This window comes from Kryptolebias marmoratus, linkage group LG19, assembly GCF_001649575.2.
Source record: "Kryptolebias marmoratus isolate JLee-2015 linkage group LG19, ASM164957v2, whole genome shotgun sequence".
Lineage (NCBI taxonomy): Eukaryota > Metazoa > Chordata > Actinopteri > Cyprinodontiformes > Rivulidae > Kryptolebias > Kryptolebias marmoratus.
In genome coordinates, this window is record NC_051448.1 from 8,841,503 (window position 1) to 8,855,943 (window position 14,441).

General features: G+C 42.6%; 1 protein-coding gene and 1 long non-coding RNA gene across 4 annotated transcripts in view; one reads left to right on the forward strand and one right to left on the reverse strand.

The window, feature by feature from the left end:
• Positions 1-10,651, forward strand: part of afg1lb (AFG1 like ATPase b) — a 24,452-nt gene extending 13,801 nt beyond the window's left edge. For 2 of the 3 annotated variants that reach the window (XM_017423211.3, XM_017423210.3), the window contains exons 8-13: positions 5,926-6,008; positions 6,686-6,756; positions 7,528-7,628; positions 9,438-9,578; positions 9,963-10,070; positions 10,268-10,651. In XM_017423211.3, coding sequence (XP_017278700.2) covers positions 5,926-6,008; positions 6,686-6,756; positions 7,528-7,628; positions 9,438-9,578; positions 9,963-10,070; positions 10,268-10,468 — 705 coding nt within the window. In that variant the 3' untranslated portion in view covers positions 10,469-10,651. The remainder of the gene's footprint in view (positions 1-5,925; positions 6,009-6,685; positions 6,757-7,527; positions 7,629-9,437; positions 9,579-9,962; positions 10,071-10,267) is intronic. The other variant, XM_025007460.2, reaches the window with a different exon arrangement.
• LOC119617994 lies at positions 7,425-10,419 on the reverse strand. The gene is made up of 3 exons (XR_005234521.1): positions 10,288-10,419; positions 9,459-9,714; positions 7,425-7,616 (listed from the first exon to the last, which is right to left on the reverse strand). It is a non-coding gene; the product is annotated as an uncharacterized LOC119617994 (long non-coding RNA).
• Positions 10,652-14,441: the final 3,790 nt, after the last annotated feature.

The following is a 14,441-nucleotide window of genomic DNA, read 5'->3' on the forward strand; positions in this document are numbered from 1 at the left end:
GGGGGGGGGTTGAATTGCGTTCTTTATGGCGGCCTGGCTCAGCTAAGTTAAAGTGTGCTCTAGCGAGGTGGCATTGCTAACTAGCTGACCCCTAATAGATTGAGTTAATTCTTGCAGGGAGCGGGACGCAGATCATTCCGGCCAGAGTCTGGTTCTGTGGTGAGTGCAGGAGAGAATAAGGGCGTGAAGAAAATGGCCTCTGACCCCTTCTCCTGATCACCTGAGCTGCGGTGGTAGAGGTTAATCCGCCCCCTCTGTCCGCCTGAGTCAACGTCTTTATTTAACCATTGACTTCTGATTAGTTAGGACCCCTTTTTTCCACAGTGTGGCCCTTCCTCCACAAACATCTGAAGAAAGCATTAGATCAAGCGCAGTTTAAGAAGCGGAAGGCATCAAGTTTTATTAGTGCTACAAATGCTTGGCTGATATTCACTGCTTTGGATTTATTTGTAATTTCCTGTCCCCTGTAGAAGCTGATGGATATTATATTCATTTGTTAAGGCTTCTTTTTCTTTGTAGCCATGGCAAAGCTCAGAGTTTTGTAAAAAAAAAAATAAAAAATACAGGGTTTGGAGGGGGGGAGGCTTTTTTAATGGACACTGCCAGTATTGTAACTAAGACACTCTTTCTCTCTCATGAGCCGTCCTCCCTCTCCACTCCACTTTTCATTGCCCATCCAGTCTCTCCACCCTTCTATCCTCGCTCTTTATTCTATCACCATCCTGTTCTGCTCACTGGCTTTACTCACCCAAGGTCAGGTCTCTGTATTTTGGTAGCAGAATAGTGACTTTATTTTCCCTCTTGGTTGTTCGATTCACAGTTGTGCACAAAGCTGTTGAGGGGAGAAAACAAAACAAAACAAAAACAAAAAAACACAAAAAAACAAAAAGAAAAACATGACAACAACACTGAGGCAACTTGGAGTATTTCTGGGTGTCCCGCTCACGTTAACCCCTCTTTTGATCCGCTCTCCTTCTTTTTTCATCTTCGCGTCATTGTTGATAATTGCAACGTGCTGAGCAGTTAGCGCTGGGAGGAACAGAAATGTATAAATCCGAACAGAATGATGGGAGAATTAAAGAATGAGAGGGATGCGGTCCTCCAGAGGAAACCTTGGTGAGAGGCTGTGAGCATGAAGAGCAGAAAGGCCTGCGAGTTCACAGCAAATGGACTTCCATGTTTGATGAGAGACATTGTCTTCCCGAGCGTTTAAGGTCGGGGTAGAACCGATAACTGTGTGCATGTGAAGGCGACGAATTTCATCACTTAAAATGTGATCAATTAATACAACATATATTGATTTTCTGCCCTTGGACTTCTAAGGAATAAAGCCTGGACGCTAAAGTTCAGTACATTTTTTTTTTATCGATTTACTGTCAGCCTCACTGATGTTTTATTATCTGGATGATAAAGCAGGATTAATTATTCTGAACCCTCGCATAATGAGTGAAAAAGGAGGCCGTAAGTAGCTCAAGGCAACTCCTAACACAAACATTTCACTCCGCACATCTTCCGGTTGTGGTGGGGCGCTTTTCAGAAGGTTTGATTGTCACAATTACAGCACACCACTGACTTGTCCACAATTTTGATTTGTTATGCACACACAGAATATCTCCTTCTGTAAATCCTGATTTTATAAAACATCTTTTTGCAAATTATATGAAAAAAGAGCTGGTAGTCCATGTGTGCATCTGAAATGAATATACTGGACATATAGCTTCATTTATTTTACTTGTTTATTCACCTGCCACCATCAGATGTGATTATGTAATTGTGTGTCTGTGTGTGTGTGTGTGTGTGCATGTGTTTGTTTGTGTGTTTGTCTGTTAGCAAACAAACAAATTACAGCAGCTTCCGTAACAAACGATTTGCTCGTTTTAACACTTAGCTGCACTTTGTTGTTTTTAGCAGTGGACAAGTTTTAATGAAACTCTCAGAAAACTGCTATGAAATTTGTGAAATTAGAATTATATTAAGCCGGCAGCAATCAATATTGTTTTTTTGACCCTGTTCAGACTGTTAGCTTGTCAATTCTTCTTCAAACTGAGATTGTTCTACAACAGCTAAGATATTAATGGTTTATAGTTTATTCCGTATGTTTTTTTGTTGTTTTATTTGCTATCAGACTCCAGGTGTTAATTTCTTGTCTGTTCCTGCCAATAATGCAGGCCTCTGTTGGCCAGGTGAGTTTCAATTTAGTTTGGTTGTGGGCCAACGAAACAGCAGAGGGGTTGAGAGTGGGGGGTGGGAGTCCAGTGGTGGGGTCCCAGTCCCCTAAAGGTGAAGCCTGTAACTCAAAGGATGTTTCGCCAAGAGGAGCAGCCGAGGCAACGGGGAGGTTGTGAGAACGAGCCAGCTGAACAATCCATCGCTGGCCCAAGGCAGTCGCACTTTAAGGGAATAGATCATTAGGTGTAATTAGGGTGTTCACATTGTCACGTAACCCCTCCCCCCCCACACACACCAGACAGCCGAGGAATGAATAAAATCACCAGATACACCCCCAGCTTACTCACTCACACACACACACACACACACACAGCAACTCCCCAGTTAGTGAAAACACTTTGATGTCAGAAGAGTCGAGCAGAACTTGCCAGCATAAAGGCAGTGTTTTAAGCCCCCCCACCCCCTCCTACTTTTCTTCTGTCCCTTCACACAAGGCTGTAAGACACACACCGCTGAATGGACGACAACCTTTCCCCCCCTCTTTCTCCCCCTCCTTCATCTCTTTTTCAGTCTTCCCACCCTGCATTTTTTTTAAAGCCTGGTCAATTCTCCAGACCAAACACAAAAAAAAAAAAAAAAAAAAAAAGGAGGCATCAAATGTTTTCTGCTACCGGGTAATGAGGGAGTGGACCTCATCAGGGCCCGATAGTCAGCTATCCTTGGCTTTTGTTGCGGCTCAATGGCCCCGCGTTCTTTGAAAAACTCAAAAGCAACTTTTTGAGGAGTGAAGGATTGAGAGGGAGATATGTCACGAGGGGGAGCAGAGGCAGCGAATGTGGGGGGGAGAGAGAAAAGAAAAAACGAGAAGCCACTCTGTTTTTATGCTAAACGGCTGTCCAGCTCAGACAATGACATGATCGCAGCTACATGTGTTTGGATGACTTTTTTTCTAAAGAGTCTGCTTCATTTTGACGTTTCTGGACCAAAAAAAAAAAACCTAAGATTGTAAATCTGAGGCTACAACAGAATGACAATAATTTATCTGTTAGCCAATTGCAAGTGTTCAAGCTGCACTTTTCCTTAATTTTGACAAGAAGCCAAATTAAATACCTAGCATTCCTCGAAGGAATGCATATCGCCCGCAGCCTTTCATGCCAGAGTTTTAGATTACCTTATGCTGTGAAGGGACAGAATTGTACACTCAGAATATGTGTCGCTAATGACTCTCAGCTACTACTACATCAAATTTGAGCTCAACATCTATTAAATCTACTGAGTTATAGCCATTTTTGTGTTGGCTAATGTTGATTAGCTGTGGTGTCCATCTTGAATTAGATTGACTCCAAAAGGTAATCGGTTTCAGATGTACATCTGATGAATTCGCTCTGAAGGTTTCAATAAATTCCATCGAGTGGTTCATGAGATATTTTGCTAACAGACAAAGCTGACTCCAAATAGGTAATGTCAAAACATTTTAGTGCAATATCTCTAAAATTCGACGAATCATAGCCATCTCTGCCTTTTCTAAGGTCAGTTGGCTGTGGCTTGGCTCCAAAAGTTATCCAGCTGTAGACACACATCCAGTGATTACTTCCAGGAAACGTCATTGAAATCTGGCCAGCGGCTTATGACATATTTTTGCTGGCACCTAACCCAACCCAAACTAGCTGAACTTATCTGTAGGCTAATAGTTTGTACAACAACAAGACGCCGGTGAAAAGCTGCTGTCTGGATAAACTGCTGTTTGATTTACAGCTCAGATGGAACAAACAGTCTGAGGTACGGCTGGTAGTTGCAAAGTAGACTTGAGACGTGACTGGGTGAGGAGCATGATGAAAGGTGGTGGAGGAGGAGGAGGAGGAGGAGGAGGAGGCGGTGGTGTTGGGAGGGGTTGAGGAAGACCACAATGTGTAGGCGGAGGAAATCTTGAAGGAGTGGGGAACTTGACAATCCCCTCGAGATGGATAATCAAGTAATGACCCGCGAGGCCTCAGCCTCATCTGATTATAAATAACCAATGGAATCATCATCTCTGATTGTGTTTCCATTCCTCCTTCTTCTCCCCTCTCTTATTTATACCTCCGTCAGCCGTCTTCACTGTAGGTAGACGCTTATAAAGGGGGTGGGGGGGGGGAGATGGCAGGAGAAAAGCCTAACAGAGGTTCTAATGATGTGGCGGCAATTGTGACAAGTTTTTTTTTTTTCCTCTCTTTTTCTTTTTGAGCGACTATTTACCGGTTGGCGGGGTCACGGAAGGTTGATGAAATGACACCTCCCTTTTGTGCGTGAGGGAGGGCGAGTTTGTCAGGTTGTTATTAAGCCTGATTCAGCCAATTGGCTCAGAGTGGGAACCCCGTTTGTGTGAGCGGACACGGAGATAAAAAGTTGACAGCGAAGAAGAATAGAGTATTTCCGTCCCCTTGCTTTGTGATGATTACTAATTATCCTGCAGCTTAAGGAGGCCAGTGGCAGAAATTCACTGATTTCATAATTTAACGGAGCTGTCGCTGAATACTCAGTCAGCTGCTGATGGCTCGCACGGAATGATATGCAATTCCTCTCTTTTCTTTGATAGAATAGCGGCGATGATGATTATAGTTTGCGCTGCACTCGCTGACATGAATCCTGTTGACGTTTTACACTGTTTCGAAAAGTTTGGCAGGTTCAGTGCGGCTGGAACGCACTCGAACCGCTGCCGAACAATAGTTCAGCTCAATAAATCACGAAGCGCCAACATCAAATTGAGAGCTGTCAGAGGAGAGGACGACGCCCGCTGCCTTCTCTGACATCCCGGTGTTTTACCTGTTCAGACACCATTTTGCTCTTTGTCCCTCTTAGTGATTTGTGACAAGAACACGGAGATAAAAAACGGCTCTCACTCTTCCTGCTACACATAAAGTAGAACAGCAAAGGAGTAAAAAAGGATTTATACTGTAAACTTTGTTGGTTATCAAAATATCTCATGGACCACCGGATAAAGTTTAATGAAACTTGTAGAGGGCATGTCATTATAAAACATCCCGATTCAAAAATGGCCGCAGCAGTCAACTGACCTTTAAAATAACAACAATGCCTATTTCAGTGTGGTGTGGTGGTAGCTGAGACTGATTTCTAACACATACTCTGAGCACTAATCACTCGTTTCCCTAAGACTCTGTCAACAACTATCTGTGTTATCAAAATACCTCACAATACACTGGATGGATTTTAACAAACCTGATTAACTTTTGGAGTCAACCTAATTCAAAATGGCTGCTACAGCTAGTTGACCCTAGCCAACACAAAAAAAGTCTACACCTGAGTCAGTTGAAGAAGTTGAGCTGCAGTTTGAGGTGGTAGTAGCTGAGAGTCATCCCCAACACGTACTTTGTCTCTCGAGATCTCACACCCGAGACTGCCCATCAAGTTTGACCAAAACGGTTCTTCTTATTAAAAGATGATCTTAGTGTAAAACCGCGGCGGGGTGATATGCGCTCCTTCCAGGAATGCTAGGCCTTTAAATTCAATTGTGTTTTTATTTAATAAAATTCGGACTCGCAAAAGTCACAATGCACAACCAAAAACAGTTCACAAAACAACAACTTATACTCAAAATGATTCTCACCATTGTTGATTTTATATGAAGTGTGCTCTGAACTCTTTAGTTTTTTTATATTGTGATTTCAAACACAGATTTCAGGAGAATCAGCACACGTTCTTTAGGATAATTTCAAAGCTTGCCTTGCTGGAGCGTGTTTTGCATGTGTTTGTTGACAGGAGTACTGCCACACCGTCTGCGTGGACTCAGGGATTGACTACAGGACGCTGGACAAGCCCGCAGCTGGAAAACTCTACCACCTGTAAGACCCAAACTCAGTCTGCATCCCTTTCCTGCTCTGTTTCCACTCTGCAGCTCAGAGATGCTGCGGGGCTCTGCTAACGAGTCGACATGAACCTGCACACAAACATTCACGAACAGGAAATGTTTGTGCACGTCCTGTAGTTTGATTTTTTTTCTTTCTTTCTTTCTTTTTTTTTTTTTTTTAAGGATAGAAAGAGAAGGCAAACAGGTGCATAAATGGGCAGGAGCAGGCAGGGAGATTTATAAAAACCTGCATTACCTTGAAAGAGCCATGAAAAGAATGAAAGGAATCAATAGAACATGAGAAAATGGCAGAGCTTTAAAAGCTAGTTTTCCATTTTTCTCATTACATATACACTGTTAGGAGAACACACACACAGACACACACACGCACTGCCAAACAGGATTTATCCATTTAGTGTATGTAAATAGAGCTCATCACACCCTTTTACCTGGAGTTAAAACACAAGCGCACAAACAGACACAAACACACACACACACACACAGCCCCCCTCGAGCCTAATGCTCGTGTTTAGAGCCAAACATCCCGGTTTTAGTTGATGGAGTGAAAAGCTAAGTACCTGACACCCATGCTCTGCTGGCTGCCAGCGTTTGATGTGGCCACTTCAGCCTTATTAATTTCATATCCAATTATTTCCTCTGTGTGTGCTGCAGCACGGGGGAGCCCGGCGCGGAGGCCTGCTTGGACACGCTGTTTGACGAGTTGGCATTAAGACAAAACAGCGGTGAGGAAGTTAAACAACGAACAATAAATATCTAAGCTGTTGTAGATAGATAGCTTTTCGAACAACCTCAGCTTGGACAACTTGAGTTTAATTTTGACAGGATTGACACTGAAGGCTAGTCTGAGCGGGGCCCAGACTAAGCTTCAATCTTCAACAGCTCATAAAGGGTCATGCAAAACTTTTTTTTTTTTATCTTTATTTGCTGAGTTTTGCTTTGCATGTTTATTTAGAAAGAATTTTATGGTTATTTGCCTGCACAAAGAGCTAGCTGTAGCTCTTCTAGTACTTCCAGCAGTAAAATAACAGTATAATGCAAAACTGTAAAGGTTTAAAAAGTGGCATTTGCATTAATCAAGATGATATTTCTGGTACTGAAGATACTTTGGAACAACAGCAATCCACTTTAATCCTGCCCCTGCTCAGATTAGCAGTTAGCTTGTTAATCCAGTCAGAATTAAATGATCATAACTTCAAGGAATGCATATCGCCCACCGCCTTGCGTGCCAATCTTGTGTGATCTGTTAGCACACGAAGTATGTGTTGGGGATTACTCTCAGCTACTACCATACCAACTTTTAGCTCACTATCTGTCAAACTGACTAAATTAGAGCCATTTTTATGTTTGTTGAAATTGATTCGCTGTGGTGATTTTTTGTTTTTTTGCAACATTTATTTCGTACAATATTGTAACGTTCCATTGCCGTGATTTGCTGGGACGTAATGGCTCAGGTGAGGTGGAGGTTGGTTATCGTTGGGTTTGTGCTTCTGTAGTTCCAGGCCGTCGGGTGCTCAGCGTTCTGGGCAGAGATGTTACTCTGGAGAAGACCTGTGGCTCCGTCGCTGACTGTACCTTTGATGAGCTGTGTGGCAGAGTGAGTAGCACTCAGATGGTTTTCTGTTGCACAGAGGAAAACCAGCGCAAGCATTTCTAAACGTGTAATTATCTTCCTCTGACTTTATAGAACCTAAAGTATTTCAACTGCAAGGCGGAGAAATTCAGAATACAGTTAATACGTACAATTACATTCAGTTTTCTTAGTCTTCTAATAGTATAGAAGGTCAAAAACGATTGGAAATTAGTTTTCCGATGTTCTCTTAAACACGCAGTCCCAATTCCACTCTCCACTTAAACTGAAACAGCTCAAATTAAAGGCCCGGCATTCCTTAAAGGAATGCATATCACCCGCCGCGATCATCTCATGTTGAGAAATAGTTATAACCGTTTTGGTCCAACTTGAAAAGTAATGCAGCATGTGTTGTGGATGACTCTCAGCTACTACCATACCAAATTTTAGCTCAGAATCTGTAAAATGGACTGAATTATTGCCGCTTATGTGTTTTTCTAAATCAGTTAATATGGCGGCCATCTTACGTTGGATTGGCTCCAGAAGTTAATCAGCCGGAGATGTTTATCCAATGATTACTTTCTGAAAGTTTCATTAAAGTTCATCTTCTGGTTCTTGAGCTATTTTGCTAACAGACTACCAGAGTTGACTCCGATAGTTAATGGCAAAGGTTCAAACAAAGATTTTGCGTGATCTGATAGTGCTCGAATCAGTCTCAGCTGCTCCCACACTAAGCTTCTGCTCAATTTCTGCAAAAGTGACCAAATTGTGGTTATTTTTGTGTTTGCCGAGGTTGATCGGCTGTGGTGGCCATTTTGAATTGGGTTAACGGCAAAAGGGGTAGAGGTGTGTTCGTCACCGACTTTCTGAACATTTGAATAAAATCTGTATCGTGGTTCGTGAGATCATTTTGCTCACAGACACAAAAACACACACGCAGACACAGACAAAAACATGATCCCCCGCCTTTCACCCTTTGGCAGTCGGCGTTCTGCGTTGTTCTTGTTCTGATATCAGCAGTCCTGATATCCTGATTAGTCGGGCCTCACGTGATGTTGTTTGATGCTGCATATCTGCAGTGTGTGTGTGTGTGTGTGTGTGACGTCTCAGCCCTGATGGAGAGTTTTAGCTTCAAGGCTTCCTCTGACATATGTTGCCATGCGTCCTCATTAATTTTAAGAGCAATCAAACTGAATGGCAGGAGCCCCAAGGACGTTACATCAGCAGGAGTCTTTTGCACAACATGCTTTTGTTGTTAAATTGTCCTTTTTTTTCTCCTTTCAGGTTGACTACACAGAGTGTATGATTCGCTTTGTGTCTGTTTGCTATAAACACATGGATCTGTTTGTCTTATAGATGCATGGGGCCACGCTTATTTAATTATCACAGAAAAACAAATTAAGACAATATTGTTTTTTTGCCTGTGTGTGTGTCTGTTAGCAAAATATCTCATGAACCGCAGGACGAATTTTAATGAAACTTGCAGAAAGTAATCACTAGATGCACGTCTACAACTGATTAACTTTTGCAGTCAGTCCAATTCAAGATGGCTGCCACAGCTAGCTGACATTAGCCAACACAAAAGTGGCCACAGCGCATTCAGTTTTACAGACGTTGAGCTGAAATTCGATGTAGTTGCAGCTGAGAGTCATTCACAACACATACTCTGAGCGCTAATAGATCTTGTGATACTGCATGAGATTGTGCATGTTTACAATGTTTGGCTACAACTCTCTCCCTTCTCATCATAAGATGATCTTAGTCTAAAGCGGTGGGCGATATGCATTCTTTCGAGGAATTCTAACGCTGTGCGTGATCGTCTCGCTTGTTGTCCAGCCTCTGGGAGCCGGTGATTACCTGGAGATGGCTCGGGTCTTTGACACCGTCTTCATCCGCCACGTTCCCACGCTGATGCTGAGTCGGAAGGACCAGGCCAGACGCTTCACCACCCTCATCGACACCTTCTACGACAGCAAGGTGCCCCGCCGAGAAGCACACACGAACATTACATTTATCTTTTCACTGGGCCTGAAGGTCTTAGAGGACGTTTTAAACCTGCCTCCAGAATTTCTCCTTTTATTTATTCCCACGTAGAGAAGGTCAGAACCTGCAACTGAGCCACAAGGAAGTGATTTGGATTTAGATTTTTTTTCTAAAAGTTTGAAGATTTTGAAGATAGCAGCGTATAGATATACACAGTACACTGTTACCTTCTCACTTAGTACTTCTAGTACTTCTGACTGGACAGAAATTTAAAACATTTAGAGTTAGTTTTTTTTTGTTTGGTTTTTCATTAATATTATTAAACAGAAAACATTCTGGGATCATAGGTCATTCCCATATCTAATCCCTCGTTCCCAGGTGAGAGTGGTGCTGCTGGCAGCGGCTCCTTTGGACCAGCTCTTTGTCCACACCGGAGGGGAAGACGAGAGAGATCGACAGCTGCTGGATGATCTGGGCCTCAGCGGGGTGAGATCTCACCTCACTTATTAACCGTCATGTGTTACCTTGGTTTTTGCTTTTGTGTGTGTATGTGTGTGTGTGGGATAACACATTTCTGTGTAGTTGCCACATATAACAAAGAAAGTGTGTCGCTTTCCAAACACATAAACACTGATCGGACTTAAGTGTCTGAGTTGCGAAACACTTTGTTTCCTGTTTGACAGGAGGCAGCGGAGAGACTCACTCTGTTCACAGCGGAGGAGGAGATCTTTGCCTTCCAGAGGACCGTCTCCAGGCTGAGAGAGATGCAGTCTGAGTCCTACTGGATGGAGGGAGATCGCAGCTCCAGCAGGAGACGCATGAACACATCTGCGACCAACTGTCGTGGTGATGATTTGTCCCCAGACAGGACGGGGCCTCCTTAACTAGCCGGACTCCTAAGAAATCATCACATCATTTAGTTTTCAGCACTTTAATCCACAAATAAGCAGGACCTGGTTGCTACTGCGACCTGTAGTATTCGTTATACCGCGCTTTTATGTGTTTGGAGGGTTTCTGCGAGGTGTGCTCTCTCCCCCATGTGGACAATTAAAAGAATATTGACAGCTTTCCGGTGTGTGTTAACTACGCCAGACGCTCACTGCACAACTGTCTCCCACTGCAGGTGATTAGTGCCCTCTAGTGGCTGAATGTGAAAAGGATCAAGTATTCTTCTTTTATGAAAAAAGAGGTTTCAAGTCAAACCACAAGGTGTTGAATCTGCTGTAGGTCTGACATAAAATCAGTCCACATATGAGGAAGCCAATGCATGAGGAGAACATGTAAACTCCACAGAAACGTGCACAGTTAAGATCTGAACCAGCGGCTTTCACCCTTTTACCTTTTCTCTATCATTTAAGGCGTGAACACAGAGTCAGGATTCTCAGTTTTCCTGTTTTCTTCTGCACGTTTTTGCAATCAAACTTCTTCTGCACAGTTGGTGCTATTTTAACTAGCTCTATGCAGCTCGATCAGGAAAAGTGTGGTGTTACTTTTGTTTGCTGTAACTTTTAAAATTTTTGAAATGATTAACTTTATTTAAACTAAAATTCCCCATAAACAAAACTGAGTTTTTTAATTCCTACAAAAAAACAAAGACTTTGAAATCTGCTTCAGCAGAGTAGCTCTATCATTCTGCTCTTTTAACTTTAGTTTTGCTCATTTTAGCTACTATTTTTGATGACTTCAGCATCTATTTTACTACTTTTAGCAACAGTTTTGCTATTATAAGCATCTGTTTTGCTCATTTTATGTTTTGACTACTGTTTGGGTAATTTTAGCTTCTGCTAATTCAGTTTCCGTTCCTTCAGCAGACATGCAGATTTTTCTCGTTCATATTTACAGTTCTATATTTAAATTCACACTGGAGTCACGTGGTGTTTTTATTATACAATAAAATCTTACTTTTGTAGCAGAAATGTTAAAGTGATTGTAGATCCGGACTGACAGAAACAGCTGATTATTTCCCCCTTTTTTATCCGCATTTCTGACTGAATTGTTGACCAGTGGTTGGTTGCAGTTCCCCATGTTGGCCTGTAGGTGGCAGCAGAGATCAGCCCATCGCTTTGTGTTTATTCCTGTCCATCTGAGGATGAGGTCATCTTAGTGCACCACTCCAGCCTGCACCAGCAAGCTTTGATAACATCTTAATTTCAGCTGAGAGCATTACGTAAGAGGGGTGCAAAGGAGGCCAACAACTCATGGAGCAATTACAGACATGTTCGTAAGGTTCGTGCACGATCTGGTTATTTTCCATGGGGCACTGTGGGAGGGTGGCGCACGGATACACGCACATGACAAGAATCTTTTAATGGTGCTTGAATCGGTTGTCTACCCCCCACCATAACTCTCAGCTGAAGAAAAATCAATCACATCTGATGCTGAGGTCCCTTTAATCCAATTAGAGCATTGCTGTTCGGTGAGGGGGGCATCAGACTCAACCAGAGACGCCTGCCATGCTTTGTGATTGTCCTAACTGGATGATTCACTTTGACTTAAAGGAGAAGTCGTTGACTCCATCCTCACCAGATTGTTAGTTTTATACCAACGCTGACTTATCATCTAAAGTGGGCTGTTGTCCTCATACAGATGTCCATAAAAGGCATTTCCTAAAGGCTAATCCCTTTATTAAGGGGCTTTAATCTGGAATAAATTATCATTTGTTTGTGTGCCTCGTGTAAAGAGGAAATCATCTTAATTTGTGTGTGTGTGTGTGTTTGCAGGCTTGTGTGCATGACTGTGTTGTTTGGAGTCAGGGCCATCGCCCGCAAAGAGAGGTTGAAGTGTGAAACCACCTTTTATATAAGAACTAAATCAGACATAACAGGGAACATGTCTGCCATTTACTTTGTGTAATCTGACATTAATGATCAAGTAAAATAAATCCAACGAGTGTGTGTGTGTGGGAGGTGGGAGGGGGGGGGCACTCAAAGTGCAATGTGTTACATGTTTACATGCGTTTCTGTGCTGAAAAGTCAGCATTTGATTATGCATGAGTCACCCAAACAGAAACCAAATGCTGAAATTTGCTTCAATGTGAAGCAGTTACTCAAAGCAGATAATGTAAACATTCAGTCTGACACAGCTGGGTTTCTTACATGAAGGGCAGATGCAAAAACCACCCCTCAGACATCCCATAACCCCCTGCTGCTGCGGCCCAGAGAGCAGTTAACTCTGCAGGAGCCGAACTGCTGCATCAGGTATTCTCTTTGGTGGGCAGAGAACAAACAAAAATAAATAAATATCTTTCAGTGTGGGTCTTTGAGGTGGCACCATCTCTTCTGACCCGATCCAGTCAGGACTCAGTGGGTGTCCCTCTTTGACTCTGAATTATCTGAAAAATTAGAAATTAATCGAAGAAATAAACACAAGAGCAACAGAAACACGCAAGACATTAAAAAAAAAGATCAGGAGCAGATCCATGCTGCAATGTATACACTCCTGGTCTGCCGAGAACGCGCATTCCTGCACATGGACGTCGAGCACGCGCATCGCGCACTGCAGCCAGGCGGCACTCGGGGAGACAAAGAAGACGAGGCTGTTTGGATTCAGGCAGGTTGGAGGAGAGAGGAGGAGGACGGGAGGCTTGGGGCACCACACAACCAGCCTGGATTCATTTGTTTTTTTATTTGTTTATTTCTCTCGGGGTAATAATCGTAGTGACGTCATAGCCTCAAACTGGACTTCGCCAGGGGGCGTGGTCTGAGCGCCATGATCGACAACCTCTTTAAAGGCAAATACCTGATGAAGACTGATGCGTTGATGTGATGGAAGTGGGCAGTTCTTGTAGCAATGTATTATGAATATTCCTCAGGAATATTTACTAAATATTTCTAATTTATAAGTTTCGCACCTTATAGGACGAAAGACCTTATAGAATGAAAGGTGAGCAAAAGTACTGAGTTTAATTATGAAATGAAACCCAATATTTTATGCTTAGGATTAGAAAAATTCAATTTTTAGGGCAAGGCTTACGTCTAGGACATTGTGATGGATGTGTATGAAAGAAGAAATTAAAAATTAAAGACCTAACATTCCTTGAAGGAATGCATATTGCCCAATCCATTTCATGCCAGAGTTTCAGACTGATCATCTTATACTGAGAAGTGACAATTTTGGGCAAACTTTTGAAAATTACGTGCAATCTCAGAGCGCTCAAAGTATGTGTTGTGAATGACTCTGGGCTACTACCACACCAAATTTGAGCTCAATATCTGTAAAACTGGCTGAGTTATAGCCTCTTTTGTGTTTTCTAACGTTCATCAGCTGTGGTAGCCATCTTGAATTTGACTGACCCCCAAGAGGTAATCATTTATAGATGTGAATCCATCTATTTTTTCCTGAAAGTTTCAGTAAAATCCGTCCAGTGGTTCATGAGCTATTTTGCTAACAGACAAACAGGGTTGACTCCCACGGCTAATGCTAAGCTTTGGAGCTAAGATCTTGCACAATAAATATCAACTAAGTTGCGAAAGACTCTCATCTACAAGCTCGGCAAATTCTAGCACAATATCTTTAAAAATAAACCAACTATGGACATTTTTGTGTTTTCTAAGATCAGTTGGCTGTGGCGGCCATGTTGACTTGGGTCGGCCCGGAATGTTGATCAGTTGCAGATGTGCATCCAGTAATTATATCCTAAAAGTTTCATTAAAATCCGTCAGGTTGTTCAGGAGATATTTTGCTAACAGACAGGCAGGGGTCGACTCGAAAGGATTGGTGGCAAAGAATTTCAAGCTGTCCGGGAATCCTACAGGTTTGTGTTGAACCATAACAACAAACCCACACTATAACATGAAACACCAGTGAAAATGCTAACTTTTATTTATACATATGAATGCATCCTCCCCCCCCCCCCCC